General features: G+C 41.4%; 3 protein-coding genes across 3 annotated transcripts; 1 reads left to right on the top strand and 2 right to left on the bottom strand.

Annotated features, from left to right (window-relative positions):
• Positions 1–842: 842 nt before the first annotated feature.
• On the bottom strand, positions 843–7,788 carry atad3 (ATPase family AAA domain containing 3). The gene is made up of 16 exons (XM_022193976.2): positions 7,479–7,788; positions 6,917–6,993; positions 5,239–5,340; positions 5,075–5,134; positions 4,925–4,994; positions 4,668–4,833; positions 4,378–4,447; positions 3,445–3,600; positions 3,295–3,351; positions 3,083–3,208; positions 2,869–2,993; positions 2,673–2,724; positions 2,500–2,570; positions 2,203–2,370; positions 1,753–1,861; positions 843–1,635 (listed from the first exon to the last, which is right to left on the bottom strand). Exons 1-16 carry the CDS (start codon positions 7,669–7,671, stop codon positions 1,162–1,164), a joined length of 2,076 nt encoding a protein of 691 aa, XP_022049668.2. The 5' UTR covers positions 7,672–7,788; the 3' UTR covers positions 843–1,161.
• Positions 7,789–8,280: 492 nt separating this feature from the next.
• mrpl20 (mitochondrial ribosomal protein L20) lies at positions 8,281–11,043 on the bottom strand. The gene is made up of 4 exons (XM_022193978.2): positions 10,556–11,043; positions 10,214–10,324; positions 9,426–9,503; positions 8,281–9,338 (listed from the first exon to the last, which is right to left on the bottom strand). Exons 1-4 carry the CDS (start codon positions 10,640–10,642, stop codon positions 9,165–9,167), a joined length of 450 nt encoding a protein of 149 aa, XP_022049670.1. The 5' UTR covers positions 10,643–11,043; the 3' UTR covers positions 8,281–9,164.
• A 2-nt stretch (positions 11,044–11,045) lies between these two features.
• sdhb (succinate dehydrogenase complex, subunit B, iron sulfur (Ip)) lies at positions 11,046–15,774 on the top strand. The gene is made up of 8 exons (XM_022193977.2): positions 11,046–11,161; positions 12,240–12,373; positions 13,084–13,169; positions 13,403–13,539; positions 13,900–14,016; positions 14,114–14,215; positions 14,318–14,440; positions 15,224–15,774. Exons 1-8 carry the CDS (start codon positions 11,090–11,092, stop codon positions 15,302–15,304), a joined length of 852 nt encoding a protein of 283 aa, XP_022049669.2. The 5' UTR covers positions 11,046–11,089; the 3' UTR covers positions 15,305–15,774.
• Positions 15,775–16,091: the final 317 nt, after the last annotated feature.

Below are 16,091 nucleotides of genomic sequence, written 5' to 3'. Positions count from 1 at the left end.
CTGTTTATATAATGCAAATTAACAACTTTAACACCTCAGGGCACTTATCCTGTCCTAAATTTTTATATTATGCAGAGAAAATTCATGAATTCAACTATTCCCTTTGAGCAAGTACTTTGTGAGTTTTAACTCCCAGATTCAAATGATTCATGCTGCTCCCTTTGGTCTTTATACTTTTAACATCACCTTTGCAGTAGTTTCCCCCAAGATCTCTAAACAGACTTTGACAGGACCTTAAGTACGTATCAGCTTCCATGTTTCATAATGTCTCACAATTAATTAGCTTTTTTTAATCAGGCAGAGTTAAACAGATTTCCATTATCATAAAAAAACTTCACTTTCCTAATCAGGGTTACTCGATTGATGGGTTATTATACTAACCCGTACATCATTCCATACGGTGTGACGGGGGTTTACCATGTGGTCTATTCCACACCAAGGACAGTTTCAGTTCCTTGACTTTGTCTTTTATCAGAAGCTTCTTCCAGGACTCTACCATTACTGTGAAATATTGAAATCCCCAAGTGAGTGTCTCTAGGTCAGGATCACTGCCTCACCCAGTCTTTACCCTTCTCTCAGCTTGCACCCCTGCTGTTATCTATTGTTCTGCTCAACCCCCTCTGCCTTCAAAACCATATATTATGCTTGATAATGTAATTGTGAGGCCTGAAATCTCTAAATATGTCAGTGCTTTTTTAGTATGTTCTAGGGTGAGACCAATAGATTTCATGCCACTGTTCATTTCAAAGGTTGTCTAAGAGAAATTTCATCATTAAAACTGGAGAAGATTTTCTTATAAGAACCGTGCCACAAAATTACCATGTGTAAATAACATCAGACTCTTTACTTTTATGAAAACATGGCTCCATTTAATTATTTCAGCAGACATTCCACTTTGCACAACATTTATATAGTGTAATTACCTACTCAGCATCTGGTTCCGTGTGAAGTACACTTTTACAATGTATACATTATATATTAATATCAAACAGTCCTAGATGTCATTTGTGTTTTGAAATGTTAAACCGGTTATCTCCACTCAGCTCTGTGAACTCGTCTGTCATGAAGACAGTCAAACAGGCTATTAGACATACACTGACAGACTAGATAAACTGACAGGACCCTCATCCTTAATCCAGACATACTGGGCAAAGCTACAGCTCAAACTGGAGTTCCGTCCTTTGGTGGGGAGGGTCCAGTCTTGTCTTCTTTTCCCATCTTGCCCTCGGTGTCAGTGGAGGCAGCAGGTTGGTCTAAACTTTCAGTTGTTGTCGTAGCTTCTGCTTTGGCAGCATCTTCACAGTCCCGTTCAGCTGGGACGGCACTTTTGCCCTCCACTGACAGGAGGATGTCTGATGAAGGTGGCATAGTTTCACCTTCTGGTTTCGTATCTACCTCAAGAACTGGAGCGATCACATCCTCAGCCTGAGGTGCCTCGCTGAGGGGCAGAGTAAAGCCCATTTTTCCTCCGCTGCCTGTCGCCCCAGCTGGTGGAGGTGTGAGGCTCTTTGCTTGAGCCTCCTCATCTCCATGTAGCCAGTCCATCTTCTGAAGGTGCTGCTTGACAGCGTCTTCAACTCGAGCGTCAATCATGGCCTCTGTCAGGACACCGTCTTCAGAGGAATATGCTGCTGCCTGGAAGAAAACACGTTTTAGACACGAACATTAACATCACAAAAATAAAAGTCTTGTACCATTTTCAAGAAAAAAAAAACAGCTGTAAAGTTAAGATTAACTCTACAAGAAACGTACCTGCCAGGCCACACCCAGCTTGGAGATCTCTCTTCCTGACATGCCGTCTGTCCGCTTTGCTATCTCAGAGCACTTTTTACCATAGTCGAACTGTGCCAGCTTCATCCTCCTTCACACACACAAAACAAAAGCATGAGGGAGGGACAAAGTAAATTATCTGTTTTGCTCGTCCAAATGTAGTTTCTTGCTAATTTCATTGTCCTAAATGCTTCCATCTTGCTGAGTATTGCAGCCAACACTTCAAATAGCTAAAACATAATCCCTCCAATGAAGGATCACTCTAATAAATGAATAAATGTTATAAACTGCCAAAGGAAAGAAACAAACACGACATGTAATTGGGGAGACCTGGCGAACTGTACTGCATTACTTGTTTCAGTGTGTGTTCCCTGGTGTGCAGCGGTTTGGGGTCATGCCCTGTTTTAACAGCTGTGTTGCAACAGTACTCACTGCCTCCCTCCAGTGGCTGGCTCCAGCACGTATTTGTCAAAGTACAACCGCACCAGCCTCTCCCTCTCCTCAGGACCCGGCAGAGCGAAATTCACTATTTCGTCTATACGATCGTTTATGGCCCAGTCAAACTGCTCTGGCTGGTTACTGGCCAACACCATCATAAACCTGCAGAATTAAATAAAACAAAAAAATCAAGCAGCTCAGATGTGCTGGAAATAAATAGGTACAGGTGTTAGTGTGTGAAACCACAGCTATATGCTGTGAATATGTAATGTTACGTAAATAAATGTTTACTTGTTGCTCTGCTCTCCAGTGCGATACAAGAATGCATTCAAAGTGGCTCTGAGGTCTTCACTGATCTTCTCCTACAAAAAACAGGAGTGAAGAAATGTTTACTTTTTGCTGATAGACTGAGTGAAACAAAGAATCTCTTAAGGTTTTCGTGTAAGAAATAGATGCAGTCTTACAGTGGATCTCTTGCGAAGGAAAGCATCAGCTTCATCAACAAATAGCAGCAGGCTGTAACAGGACACAAGAGAGACGTGAAGCACTTTGCAATACCTGTCTGTATGTTTGGGCTTGACAGTGCTGCTTACTGCATGTTTGTTGCACATTATCTTAGTCCCCATTTAATGATAACGAATGACATTTTCAGTAGCGTACCCGCGTCGGCTTGTGTTGGCCCAGTCAAAGACTTTGTGCATGGCGGTCACACCATCACGACCCATGGGTGCTACATCTCCACCAGTCATAATGGCATAGTCCATGCCAGAATGCATTGCCAGCTTCTACTCAACACAAACAGAAATTCTTCAGAGTTAGACACAGCATTGTTTATCATTCATGTAAATCTTTACTTTGCATCCCTGACGTGTACCTTGGCAAACAGAGTTTTTCCTGTCCCTGGAGGACCGTACATGAGGATGTTCCTGTAGAGGCCGTTGTTCTGCCTCGTGTTTCTTGTTGCGATGGCAATGTCACGCACTCGCTCTTCCAGGGAAGGCTGAAAAATGGAAAAATGCATGTCATTACAAAACAGTAACTGTCCCGAACAATCACATTTGTTTTTGGACTTTGAACTTCACTTACACTGAGCACAACTCCTTCAAGGGCATCCTGAGGTTTACTCCTCAGCCGTTTGGTCGTCTAAATAGTTTAGGAGGGACAGGAAAAACTGTGATTATCACAATAAACTGTCCATCTCATGACATGCAAAAGGATCAAGACATTATTAACTACCTTGATGGGATGCTTGATTGCCTCTCCCACGGTGAATCGGGATGTTTCCCGCACTAGTGACGGTTTGCCAAGCCTGGCCTCAATGTAACGTCCTGCCACCGCTGTTGCGTTTCGGGCTGAATACACTCCAACAGCTAACAGGGTCAGTCCTGCCACCTGGTGGTATGAGAGAACAGTAACATCTGGGGTTTGCCCACACTGACAGTCTGAACATTTAATGAATGTATGGTTACTCGTGTGGTGGTTGATGTCCTTAACTGCACGATACGAGCAGAGACATGAAAAGGCAGAAACTCAACACAAACAATCCTGAATATAAATCTATGACAGAATTCTATAATGTCTAAGATGGCAGTTGTATGACTCACGTCCCCTCCACCCAAAAAGCCATTTGTCTGCTTTGTAACAGCAGAACCAAGAACCATGCAGCCAATCGGTTTGCGGCACAGACAAGTGTGGTGTTGTGAGTGTAGTTTGTGTGTAAAAGTATAACCAATAATCAGTGACCAGTTAAATTGCAGTTATGACTCTCTTTCCATTTATTTAGGCCAGGGCCTGGTGGTGTTTGCATGAAATAACTGCCCAGAGGTGTTACCAACACTAGGAGACTCATCAATGAGGACTTTGTATGTATCTAATGGAATCCTTTTAGAGGTGCTACTTTTATGTAACTTCAGTAAGAAAAAATGCTTTTTGCTTTGATTGTTTTTCTTAATGCTCAAAGAAAAATCTTTACGAGTAATTTGGCGTCTGTCAGTATGAACTAGTGGTGTTATTATATCTGTAAATACATGCATTTGTTGTTTTTTTTTATACCAAACTAACAGTAATTGATGAGATTTGCCTCCTGTCTTCAGAAAGAGTGCGATGAATGCATATTCTATCTGCTTTTAGTATATTCATTGACAAATCTGATTGTTCCTAGAAACTCACCGTGGCTGTAACTTTGTCCCAGTCTGACACAAAGGCCCTGAATCCTTCTCCAAACACAGCACCTGCAGTCCTGGAAGCAAATACAAGTTAACTGTTAGCACACCCTTAAGGGATTGATAAGGTGCAACGGCAGATTAACCAGTTCCCCAACATGCAAAAATGTCCATTTCTGTATTACATGGATGTGTGATGGTGACTGCTATTACAACGTCACTAGTTTCAGCAATATGCAAAAACTGCCAATACTCCACATCTACGAAGCACCATTCTAAATACTGGTTATTACTTACTTTATGGACTCCAGCACAGTTTGTCTGTGTTCTGCAGCCTTCAGACGGATCTGCTCTCGGATTATATCGGCATTTTCTCTCTCCACGCGAGCTCGAGCTTTAGATTCGGCCTCTATACGCAGAAGCTCATTCTTGTGTCTCAGCTCCATCTCATGCTCTATCGTTGCTACAAAAACCACAACAGAACAAAAACATCATCCTCTGCTCATCAGGTCAAACGTCGTAAAATAACTTGTCGCTAGCTGTGAGGTCTGTACCTTTCCTCATGGCCTCCTGTTTTTGTACAGACTCCTCCTGTTTGCGAAGGTTCTCCTCATTCAGGGCTTGCTGTTGACAAATCAAAACAGTCAGTTTGATGCTTGTCTTTCAAAGCATTTTATCCCAAAGCTCAGAGAAGATGACCTCACCTGTTGCCTTAGTTGGTCCTCATATCGCTGTCTGGCCAGCTTATCTTGATACTGAGCTCTCTGTAACGAGTCAAAAAAAAACAAAAACAACCACAAAACTTAAATATTTCACAGCTACAAAATGCTAAAAGAAAAGGAACAACTGTGTGTTTTAAAGTCCTCACCGCTTGATGCTGCTTGGTCTCTTCGTTTACGGTTTTCCTTCTTTCCTCACCCTGGATGCGAATCTGTTCGCCTTTGAGCTGCTCCACTGCTGCTTCATATTCCTGTCAAAATGACACACAAAGGAAAGTCAACACACCAGAGAATCACCAAAGCAAACTCATGACTGACTTGATGCCATAAAAATCCTCAAAAAGATTCAGAAGTATGAACACATGGTGCTACATTACAGTTTAAACATTTTCAAACCTACTCAACTACATAAATACCATTTTTCCTACATAGTGGATTTGTTTTAACCAGCTTTGTTAATTAGGATTTAATTTAGTTGAGCATATTAGACATTTTTCTTTAATAAAATGACAGAATTAATGGGAAAATGCATAGATTTGACAAATAATTAAAACATCCCTTTCACTTATTGTCTTTACTGTACGTAGCTCAGTGATGATCATAATGTGTCACAGAGCGGAGACCAACGCTGCGTCAGGAAAAACCCTGTATGCTTGAATTTAATTCAAAACCTTGATAACAACAATGCCATGACAGCAATCTTAAACCAAATACATAGCCTTCAGGACCTGTAACTGATGTTATATTTGTCCCACACTGTATCTACTCTCCGCATCAATCACAGTTTTAAAACTCTCTTTAAAGGAAGAGAGTGAGCAGTCCTACTGAGCAGTCACTCATCATTATTCATTCAGACAGATGGTTTGAGAGGAGTAAAAGAGAATATTTTGTCAAAGCACAGACAGCATCTCTGAACTGTGGGGGAGGGTTACGACACCACCTCTCAGCCACATACAATGCAGTTTTGGACTTTGCCCCCAGCTACACCTGGAGGTTGTGGCTGGGGGTTGGAAAAACAAAGAAGACAAAGCAACCAATAGAAGGGCAATCAGACTCCTAGGGAAAGCAGCATATCCAGCATACCGGAACTGTGTAGTGGATGTAAGACGGTATGATTGAGTGGATGTGAGACTTTGATAGTGTGTGTGCAAGAGAGAATGAATAATGAGTGACTGCTCAGTAGGGTTTTCAATTTTGATTGACTCGTTGCACGATTTGACAAAATGTTAGGAAGATATCAAAACGCATGTTTGTTTGTTTGTTTTTTTTGCTGAGGATTTATTGAGAAGAAGTGTCTGACATGAAAACATTACAAAAGAACAACTGTCTCAATTTCTCTGTCTGAATATTTAGTTACACTCTATCCTGGATATAGAGCAGGGGTACGCAACCTGTAGCTTGTTGATCTGTAAACAGCACCGTTCCACACCCAGGCAGTAACCCCACAGGAATATGTAAAAAAGTCATCTGCTTGATTGCCTGTTTGAGTGGTCTATTGTTTGACAAAGCCAAGATAGCCCTGCAGCCACATTTGCAAATATTCAGATGCTGAGTTTGGAATCGGGGTCTTCTGACCACTTTCTGGGTTTGCTTTATAGCCAAAAAAAAAAAAGGTTTTGCTAGTGTTAAATATGCAGAATATCGAGGATGAAAACTTTCTCTCATCAAGTAAAACATTATTCCAAAGTGACGATCTGCCTGAATGGCTGTACTATAGAAAGACATGTTGTTACACTGTTTGTGCCTTCTGCTCTTGTGTTGTACTGCACTTTAAGTTAATTTACTTGACTTCTGAATGTGTTATGTCAAGGTGTTTGCTGGTTATACCTTCATTTTACTCTGGTGCTCCATCTGGGTGGTCTGCTCCTGCATCCGAGCCAAATCCAGAGCTTCTTTGGCATGTCCTGTATAATGGTGAGAGGAAACACACGAGACAGAGTTGAAAGGTGAGTTGTCCTTTTTAGACGGTGGCTGTGATTATGTGGCTTTTTGTTTATGAACATTTCTGGTCTCCACTTATTTAAAAGGTAAATAATATAACCATGAACTAGATAAGACGGATTGCAGTGTGTGGCAGAGGCTGGAATTTGGTTGTTGGAAGTCAGACTGCAAGGTTGTGACCTTTGCACTCTGTCTCTGTTTGAATGAAGCTAGCTGCAGCATGGCTCTGTTCTCAGAAACAGTCAGTTCCTTCACATAAAATTATGTTTATACGATGCCGATTGTCGATGTGGGCCTCATTATCTAATCTGTTCTATGACTACCATGTACCGTGGAGAAGCAGAGGGGAGCCTGGTGCCTGTTCACTTGCTATCCCAGTGCAGTACCGCTGTAATAATCCAGCTACGCCTCCACTCCGGTCAGCCACGCTGAACCATTGAACACTTACGGGACTTGTCGAGCTCCTTGGCCGCCTGAGCAGCCCGCTCCAGCCCGGTGGGATCGAAGTTGCTCCATTTGTCCTTGGGTTTATCTCCACCGCCGCTGGAGCCTCCGGCCGGCGGCGGAGGCGGTGGAGGCTGAACCGGTAAACCGGGAGGCGGCTCCGGTTGCCCCTTGTTCAGGCCGAACAGCCACGACATGTTACTGGGAACTAGTAAATCACAGTTTGGCCGGTTCGGCGTGCGGCAGGTCTTGCAGCAGCTACTACAGGTCTCTCAAGCACTTCCTCCACATGCGTGTCACGCCGCCGCCTTCTGCGCAGGTGCAGCAACAAATGTAGCGTAAGTTGAGCAACAGCAACAATGATTGGCTCGTGAGGAGTACTGCTTGCTCTGATTGGCTGTTCGGGCACTAGCGTTCAGTAGAGGTCATTCACGTAGCCCCGCCCACTGCTCCTACGGTAGCCGCAGAGAGTCATATCAGGGACAATTCACAGAGGAAGGACGCGATTTCCTTTTGGTTGCATCAGGGTGCTTCTAGTGTTGTAAGTCATTGACATTGATGTAATGACCTTTGCAGTTAGATTCTTTGGAAGAAGCATTGAGTGAATTTGATTAGATCTCTAGAAATTTCTAAAATCTTAAACTGTGTCAAATTTGTAACCGTTTCCCAACATTTTGACGTTTTAAGAAAGAAAAGAACAATTTAGGGCTACAGATGACTCGTGTAGAGTAAAATAACCCTTAAAATCTATCATTAAACACATTTTTTTCTTCAAAAATAGATCCAATAAAGACAGGACAACAGAATAAATATCAAAATGTTTAATTAACTAAACATTTAGACAACAACTTTATCACAAGAGATGACAAAATATACATTTACATAGACAAAAATTTCCCATCACCAGAAAACATAATTCAACAGCATCAAATCATAACTTAAGGGTGCATATCATGTCCATGGAAACTGATAATTCTCTATCATGATACTGAAGGTAATCAGGAGGGCTGCTGAGGAGCATTTTGTAGGTAACATTGCAGCACCACACATCTGAAGGATTGAGGAATAAACCTTTGCTATGCTGTATAACATCTCCATTAAGATGATGTCCAATTTCAAGAATTTTTTGAAACAACATAGGAGGAATTCACAATAGTAGTTGTGTTTCCAGTCAGGAGGGCAATGACAAATACCAAGGGCCTTAATAATAGAGAAAATCATAAATTTGTCAGATCTCTTTGCCTATAGATAACACAATCATGGTAAGGGTACATGATAGCATAGAGAACAGAGAAGCTGCCCTCAAAAGGCCAGGGATCAAGGCACTGCAACAGTAATCATTTATCCTACTGGAGTGTCCTTGAGCAACATATTGTATCCCTAGTTACTGCAGGGATGTTGTTCTGTGTAGGTAACTGTTTAAAACTTCACTAACAAGGAAAATGTATCTTTATCCGAAAGACCAGGGACCAGCTAACTTTGTCATCAGAAAGTAAAATTCCTCACAACAAGCCAACAGTTTTTGGATCAAACATGCTGTCCAGCCCCGTGCTCTCAAGGTAAATCTTAGGTGAAAAACACTTTGGTGAAATAACAGTGGTAAAGTAGGTGAGTGTGTGCCGGGTTTACTGTTTAATGAAAATCTCAACAATCCAACAGCAACTGGAAATCCGTGTTGGAGTCACGTCTTTCACTGCAGCATGACAACACGGGAGAAGACACCAGGAGGCTCGCTGCCGTCGCCCAATGCTGCACGGAAGCCTTCTTGTTGCCGAGCGCGAGCCAGTTTCGCAAGCGAGAGGAATGACCGAGGTTCTGTGATGGCCAGATCACTGATAACACGACGGTTGAGCTGAACGCTGCTCTGTATGGAGGAAAAAGAAGTCGAGTAACCCAACAGTGTAAAGAACACAATGAATGGTGCAGTGCTGACACATCCAACACAACCAACCTTTGTTAGGTTGTCCATCAGGGCAGGATACTTCATGCCGTGCTCTCGTGTTGCTGCTGCGATGCGAGAGATCCAGAGCTGAAGAAATAAGAGCATCACAAACAGGATTAATTGCACTGATCCAAACACAGAATTAGTTTAATGTTTATTAAATATACAGAACTGTTTGTGCAATAAGTCTTGTTATTCTGTAACATACTAACCCTTTTAGGACAATAGACCAATAATCCAACAAAAGAGTTTTAAAGAAGTGTTCAAAACCGTGTCTACTTGTGATCCAACTAAAGATTGATCCTCTTGTTTTCTTTTTTATGTATCTGAAGAATTTCTAGGGCCCAGACAAGGTGAAAATATCCAGTATTTGAGTAAAACAAACAAAAATAGTGAAAACTAAACCTATAAAGCCTATGGTTTCCTTCAGTATCCGTTTAATCAACTTGTGACCCATCCAATTCATCTTGGGCTCCTTTTGGTGGTCATGACGCTTATATTAGAAACCACTGGACTTGTTTTAATAGTTTGCTTTGAAATACATTTCTACAATCAGTTTAATAGCTTTGTAATCATCCTAGTGAAATAAACTAAACTGAATTACTTTGACTGTACGAGAGAGGCAACTTTTCTGCACATTCACTGCTTTTTAGAATGTGGTTTCCAAAGACCAGGGAGATCAAGCCTCAGTTCTGCATTTAAAAGCAATTTCTTGGACAAAGATCTAAATGACACATCCCTGCCTTTGCTCTGTGTGACAGCTAAAGAGTCTACATTCAGTGATGTTTGGGTCTTACCGTCCTCATGTTCCGTTTCTTGAGCTTCCGAGCTTTAGTAGAGTAGACAAACGCTCTCCTGACAGCCCGTACAGCCAGAGTATAGCAGCGGTTCTTCCTGCCTCTGAAGTGCTATTAGAAGATGACCACAATAAACGCACCATCATTATGCTGCTGATATTAGATCAGCGTGATGAGACATCGGAGTCTCATCACGACAAAACCTCATTAGAGCTAAAAGGTAGCACAATGACTCACTGAACCAGCAGCTCAAACAACACTCCAGGTAGCTAACACACACATAAAACAACACGAGGATATTATAGAAGACGTTACTGCTCCAGCAAATAGTCTCAGCCTTACCCGTGCATGTTTGAGAAGTTCTTGGACTTTCCAGTATCTGTCTGGTCCACGGCTTCTAATCCAACAAGGCAAGGTCAGAAACACCATCTCTGCCCTACAGCCAGTTCACTTCACCAAACTCTTCTTGTCAGCAGAGTTAAAACAATGAATGAAATGACCTTTTCCCGGCTCCACCTGCAGATGTACTGTTATGCGAGTACTGTTCAACACGCTGCGTTACGAACGACGGCAGAGCGTTGGGTACGCTCGTTTTAAACGCCGGTAAAAGTCAAGAATGAGTATGCGGAGTGATTTAAACAGACTGATTCATTATTTTCATAAAGGGTTGTTGTTTACAAAACAAACTAACAAAATTAAAAAGAAACAAAGAAAATACAGATGAACAACAATAAGTTGCACGCTGCTCTAATGTACGCGGTTTTACAACCGGGGACACGCTGGTGAACAAAACATGCGCTCCCAGCCGTACTGAGACACCGCCGCGGTGCATTCTGGGACCGCGGGCGGTGTAGGTCAGAGAAGAGAAGCTCCAAAATGTCGGCTGCTGGTCTCACGTCCTTGAGCCGCTGTGGTGTTTTGGCATTCCGTTCCCCGGCAGGACTGGTGGTAGGTCGACCGGCTTTAGAAGAAATCAACCGGTTCAGTCAGCGTCGGTTGGTTGTTCCGTTTCTGCCGATAAAAAACATTACAACACTGACTTGTGTCTGTGAAGGCTCCGTCTATGCTCTGAAGTCCAGGTTACGTAGTGAAGTTTAGTTGCTAGCTAGCTCTATGGTTAACTTTAATAGTGCTTATTCTGTAGTAACTTCTGAAATGTTTCAGTATATTTTTTATCGGTTGACTTGTGTTCTTTAGGTGCAGACTGTTAAAATCCATGTCAACACCCAACGTGGCAGGAAACTAGTTGATGAAACTTGTAAACATTGTTCAGCTAATGTCATAATATGACAGTCCGGCAACTTCATCAACGAAGTCCAGGCAAAACAAGCAATCTAAAACATTTTAGAGTTTCTCTATGTATGCCTCTTGCACTGTTTCATAACGTGAGTGATTACTGTTATCAGTAAACCATACATTTCTTGTGTTTAGGAAGTTTGTATGTCTTTTCAGATGCTGTTTTCTGTTTCTGTTGTTGCCTTAGCTTAAATATTATTTTTCATAGGACTGCAATTAAACTGTGTTTTCGTCCTTGATTAAGTCCGGCGATTTTTTTTAACAATTAATAGATCTATAATATTTCAGAATAGAATTAAAGATGTCCATTTATGTACCCCAGAATGATGTTCTCAGGTGTATTGTTTTGTCCATAACCCAAAGATATTCAGTTTACTGTCATAAAGGAAAGGCACTGCAATATATTCAGGTGTAAGAGGCTGGAAGCAGGGATTTTTTTTTCTTTGAAAATTGCTGAAAATTATTTGATAGCTAATAAAATAATTGGTGATAGTTTACAACTAATTTCTTACTTGTTGCAGGTCTAAGCTGTATTTAAATTACTAAAATGACAAACCTACTGCCAGTTACATAAATAAAAGTAGGTGCCTCCTGCTGCCAGTGGTTTCCACATAAATCTGAAGGATTGAAACAGCAAATACGTCTGCCTTTTTTGGAGTAACTTTAGCCTTGTGCAGTTTATTTTAAGAAGTCAAATGTAAATAGCTTTCTTCCTTGTCTATGTGGTCAGGCGGTGCGTTATGCCCAAACAGCTGCAGCTCCAGCAGCACAACCCAGAATAAAGAAGTTCCAGATCTACAGATGGGATCCAGACACTCCAGGAGACAAACCTCGCATGCAGACCTTCGACATTGACCTCAACACGTGAGTGTCATTATGTTTCCTCCAAAGTAAAGTCCAGTAAGTGCTGCAATGTGTAGACTTGTGTGTGTGCCTTCATTAGCTGCATAAGTATGCAAGTGAGAATTCACTGTGTGGTGTTCTGATGCCCAAAAGCCATACATGAGATCATGCACTCAGTATATTTGAACAACTGCTCAAAAACATTTATTTTCTATTAGTATTGCAGGTGATTTTCTAAATATGTTAGAAAAATTGTAATGATGACAACCTTGTCAGGTTAAGCATTGATAATCCTTAAATCTCAGCTTGTCTTTCATTGTGGATGCTGCCGACTGCAACATTTTGAACAGAACCAGTAATTTTCTGGTTCAAGAAGATCTGTGCTGAGGGCATAATTGAAAGTCAGCTGTCGGTGTCCAGGTATACACAGAGGGCATTATTGATGAACTAAATGAATCCATCAGGTGGATTTAACTCGGTTGGCTGTGACAGCCTGGCATCTTTCCAGTCCTCTTCCTTCATCTGTTCTCTAATCAGCTTGGAGAGACTCTCGCTTCTCTTCTGTCATCATGACACTTCAGCCAAATCAATCCAACACGTAGTAATGCCTTTCAGCTACATCACCTGTCAGGGTTCTTTTTTGGTCAAGTAAACGCATTGTGGTTTGATGTTGCTGAATGACACCAGATTACACCCCCAGTCACTGATTTTTTTTCTTCTTCTTCATCTAGTTGTGGCCCAATGGTTCTTGATGCCCTCATCAAGATTAAAAATGAAATGGACCCCACTCTGACATTTCGTCGCTCCTGCAGAGAAGGTCAGTAACATGCAAGCTACAAAAATATAATACCAGCAGCACTAGTATGTTCTTTATGCATCAACTTAGATTTAAATATTTGTTAATTAACTTTAAAACGTGTTCAAACCAGTTTCCGTTATTGTTGTACAGTTGCAAACTACTCATGTGCAGTGTTGTGGTAGAAATGTGTTTTGGACTTCAGATTGCTTCAAAAGTTTGACTAAAAGCCATTATTACTTTGTTTGAATTAGGTATTTGTGGATCCTGTGCAATGAACATAAATGGAGGAAACACACTGGCCTGTCTCAACAAGATTGACACCAACATTAGCAAGCCAACTAAGATTTACCCTCTGCCGCATATGTATGTGGTCAAGGATCTGGTACCTGTGAGTAAAAACTCCTGAATCATGAGTCCAGTGGAACAGTGTGTTTATCCTCAGTCATGTGCTTGTTTTAACAAAATCATGACATTACTCCATGAGGTGAAAACTTCTCAGTAAAATGTAAAGACAGTTTTAAACTGAACCTTAAATGCCTGTATATGTAAAAGGTAACACAACTGTTCAGCTCTCTGTTATGGATCTATGGCACATTAATCAGTCAATGAATAGATTCTTAGTACAGTTGGGAAAATCCAGTTTTCTGGAATTGTGTTTCCCAAAGCATTTCCAGAGGGTTTATTTATTAACTTTTTACTTCAGCATTTCTAAGTAACATGGCCCTTGACCGTAGGATTGTGTTTGCAGGACATGAGTAACTTCTACGCCCAGTACAAGTCCATTGAACCCTACCTGAAGAAGAAGGACGAGTCACAGGAAGGGAAGGAGCAGTACCTGCAGACCATGGAGGACAGACAGAAGCTGGTACACCGCTGTTTTTAGCTAAATGTGAAACACTGACAGACAAGTTTTCCAGAATCGTATGAAACTAAATATCCTTCCTTTCTTTTCTCATGTGCAGGACGGTCTGTATGAATGTATTCTGTGCGCCTGTTGCAGTACGAGCTGCCCGAGTTACTGGTGGAACGGAGACAAATACCTCGGTCCTGCTGTGCTCATGCAGGCGAGTGTTTGTGCACATGAACATTTACAACCTTTCTTTTTTTAAAATTATAAGTCCAGGAAATAGCCATTTACATGAATGTCATTACTTGCTTTCTTGCAGGCATATCGTTGGATGATTGACTCACGAGATGAGTTCACAGAGGAGCGCCTGTCCAAGCTGCAGGATCCGTTCTCCCTCTACCGCTGCCACACCATCATGAACTGCACCAAGACCTGCCCCAAGGTAACGTGCAGCACATAGCCACATGCACATCACAGCTCTACAGGTACAGCTCAGTTACTTGATAACATGTCTATCTGCTTTAGTTTTGTCTTTTGATTGAGATTAAATCAGAATATATCTCCAAAGACGTGCTGATGACGCAAGTTTGTAGTGAAAGTAGACGTTCTTTCTTCTCAGGGGTCATGAGAATCATCTGCAAGTGTACAAAAAGACCTAACTCTGCATTAATAATGTGCACAGACTTCATAAATATGTTTCATTGCACACTGTATGTGTGTGAGTCATTTTACTGGTAGCAATACTTTGATTAACTGTATTACTTTGCACATGCATCTGCTAATATTCGTTTGCAAAAATCATTATTTAGAGAGAGCGATTTCCTTATGATCTCTAGAAAAGCAGATGGCTTAAATATTGTAAGAAATGAATTAATAAACTTCTCACATCAAAATATAGTTCCTACCTGATACACAGCCTCATGTGTGACTGTATGACATTTCTATGCACATACGATTAAAATGTACTTCACTCTCTGTGTAAAAATGCCATTAAGATACATGAAAATAACATTAATCCATGATGCACTTCAACAAGAAACTACAAAGAAATCAGTTCAAACAAATGTCTGAAAATTAGGAGTAACACAGGGTGTCCCAAAAACATTGTATTAGTACACGCCCTGTATCTTATGGCCTTCAGACACAGACTAATTGTTCTGTTTGTTCCTTTCATGTTGTCCTCTGATAAAATATTTAAAATAATTGTCTCTGCTGTTCTTCTCAGGGGCTCAACCCAGGAAAGGCCATTGCTGAGATCAAGAAGATGATGGCTACATACAAGGAGAAGAAGGCAGCCGCTGTCTAAAACCTCTGTTGTATTCCTCTACAACTTGTCCCTCCACGATTAAATTATATATTGATTTAAAAATGCTTCTTGAGGTCTGATGGGCCGGTGCACCAGGTATCTCCTCCTCCACCACATTGTGCAGACCGCCAGTAGAAATGTGTGTGTGTGGTTGGAGGACTTGGTGTTACACAAACGCACATGTACAGTATGAATGAAGGAGAGAGTGTGTGTCTGAGTCTTACATGTTCCGTAACAGAAGTATTTACCTCCATCTCTGCTGTGTGTGTATGATTGTGTACTTTGGAGACCTAATGCTGCATATTACAGTAAAAACAGGGCGTTTTTTTGTGTGTAAACATTTTTATTTAGCTTGTTGCTTTTCCATGTAGCAAGTCGCTTCCATCCATACCGTGTATATGTTCCCTCAGATCTTCCAGCATACCAACAGCACTCTTTGTTTTGATGGAAAAATAAATAGTTGAAATGCCTGCAGTGGTTATCACTGGATATTATTTGCTGTTGGAGTCACTTGACAACCTCCTCTCACCTTACAGTGCTATCCTCTAGATGTCACTTTTGTGCAAAACCAAAAATGTGATCGAGTTTAGCCTCTTGCTCCCGAGAGCCCCCGCCGGCGGGGACTCTACACACATACACATTCCACATACCCACAGAAAGCTTAGAATCTCCTCTAAACACTCATAAGTCATTTTTATGTACAAAAACTACAATTTAAACTATAATCGTATAAAAACCAACCTGAACATATATAGGGGGCGCTATTTTCATCACCATAGACAAAAAA

The sequence above is a fragment of the Acanthochromis polyacanthus genome, chromosome 5 (assembly GCF_021347895.1).
Source record: "Acanthochromis polyacanthus isolate Apoly-LR-REF ecotype Palm Island chromosome 5, KAUST_Apoly_ChrSc, whole genome shotgun sequence".
NCBI classification, from domain to species: Eukaryota; Metazoa; Chordata; class Actinopteri; family Pomacentridae; genus Acanthochromis; species Acanthochromis polyacanthus.
The sequence above is the reverse complement of the archived record's forward strand: the minus strand, read 5'-3'. Positions and strand labels throughout refer to the sequence as shown.

What these genes read in the sequence shown, in the direction of transcription:
- atad3 (XM_022193976.2), bottom strand. Translation starts at nt 7,671, where the DNA reads ATGTCGTGGCTGTTCGGCCTGAACAAGGGGCAACCGGAGCCGCCTCCC. An exon ending in AGCACCAGAGTAAAATGAAG is followed by an intron (nt 5,341 to 6,916) that starts GTATAACCAGCA and finishes TCATTTTGACAG; the next exon opens with GAATATGAAGCAGCAGTGGA. An exon ending in TTGAAGGAGTTGTGCTCAGT is followed by an intron (nt 3,209 to 3,294) that starts GTAAGTGAAGTT and finishes TCCATTTTTCAG; the next exon opens with CCTTCCCTGGAAGAGCGAGT.
- sdhb (XM_022193977.2), top strand. Translation starts at nt 11,090, where the DNA reads ATGTCGGCTGCTGGTCTCACGTCCTTGAGCCGCTGTGGTGTTTTGGCA. An exon ending in TGGTCAAGGATCTGGTACCT is followed by an intron (nt 13,540 to 13,899) that starts GTGAGTAAAAAC and finishes TTGTGTTTGCAG; the next exon opens with GACATGAGTAACTTCTACGC. An exon ending in TGGAGGACAGACAGAAGCTG is followed by an intron (nt 14,017 to 14,113) that starts GTACACCGCTGT and finishes TCTCATGTGCAG; the next exon opens with GACGGTCTGTATGAATGTAT.
- mrpl20 (XM_022193978.2), bottom strand. Translation starts at nt 10,642, where the DNA reads ATGGTGTTTCTGACCTTGCCTTGTTGGATTAGAAGCCGTGGACCAGAC. An exon ending in AACTTCTCAAACATGCACGG is followed by an intron (nt 10,325 to 10,555) that starts GTAAGGCTGAGA and finishes ATCTTCTAATAG; the next exon opens with CACTTCAGAGGCAGGAAGAA. An exon ending in TGATGGACAACCTAACAAAG is followed by an intron (nt 9,339 to 9,425) that starts GTTGGTTGTGTT and finishes TCCTCCATACAG; the next exon opens with AGCAGCGTTCAGCTCAACCG.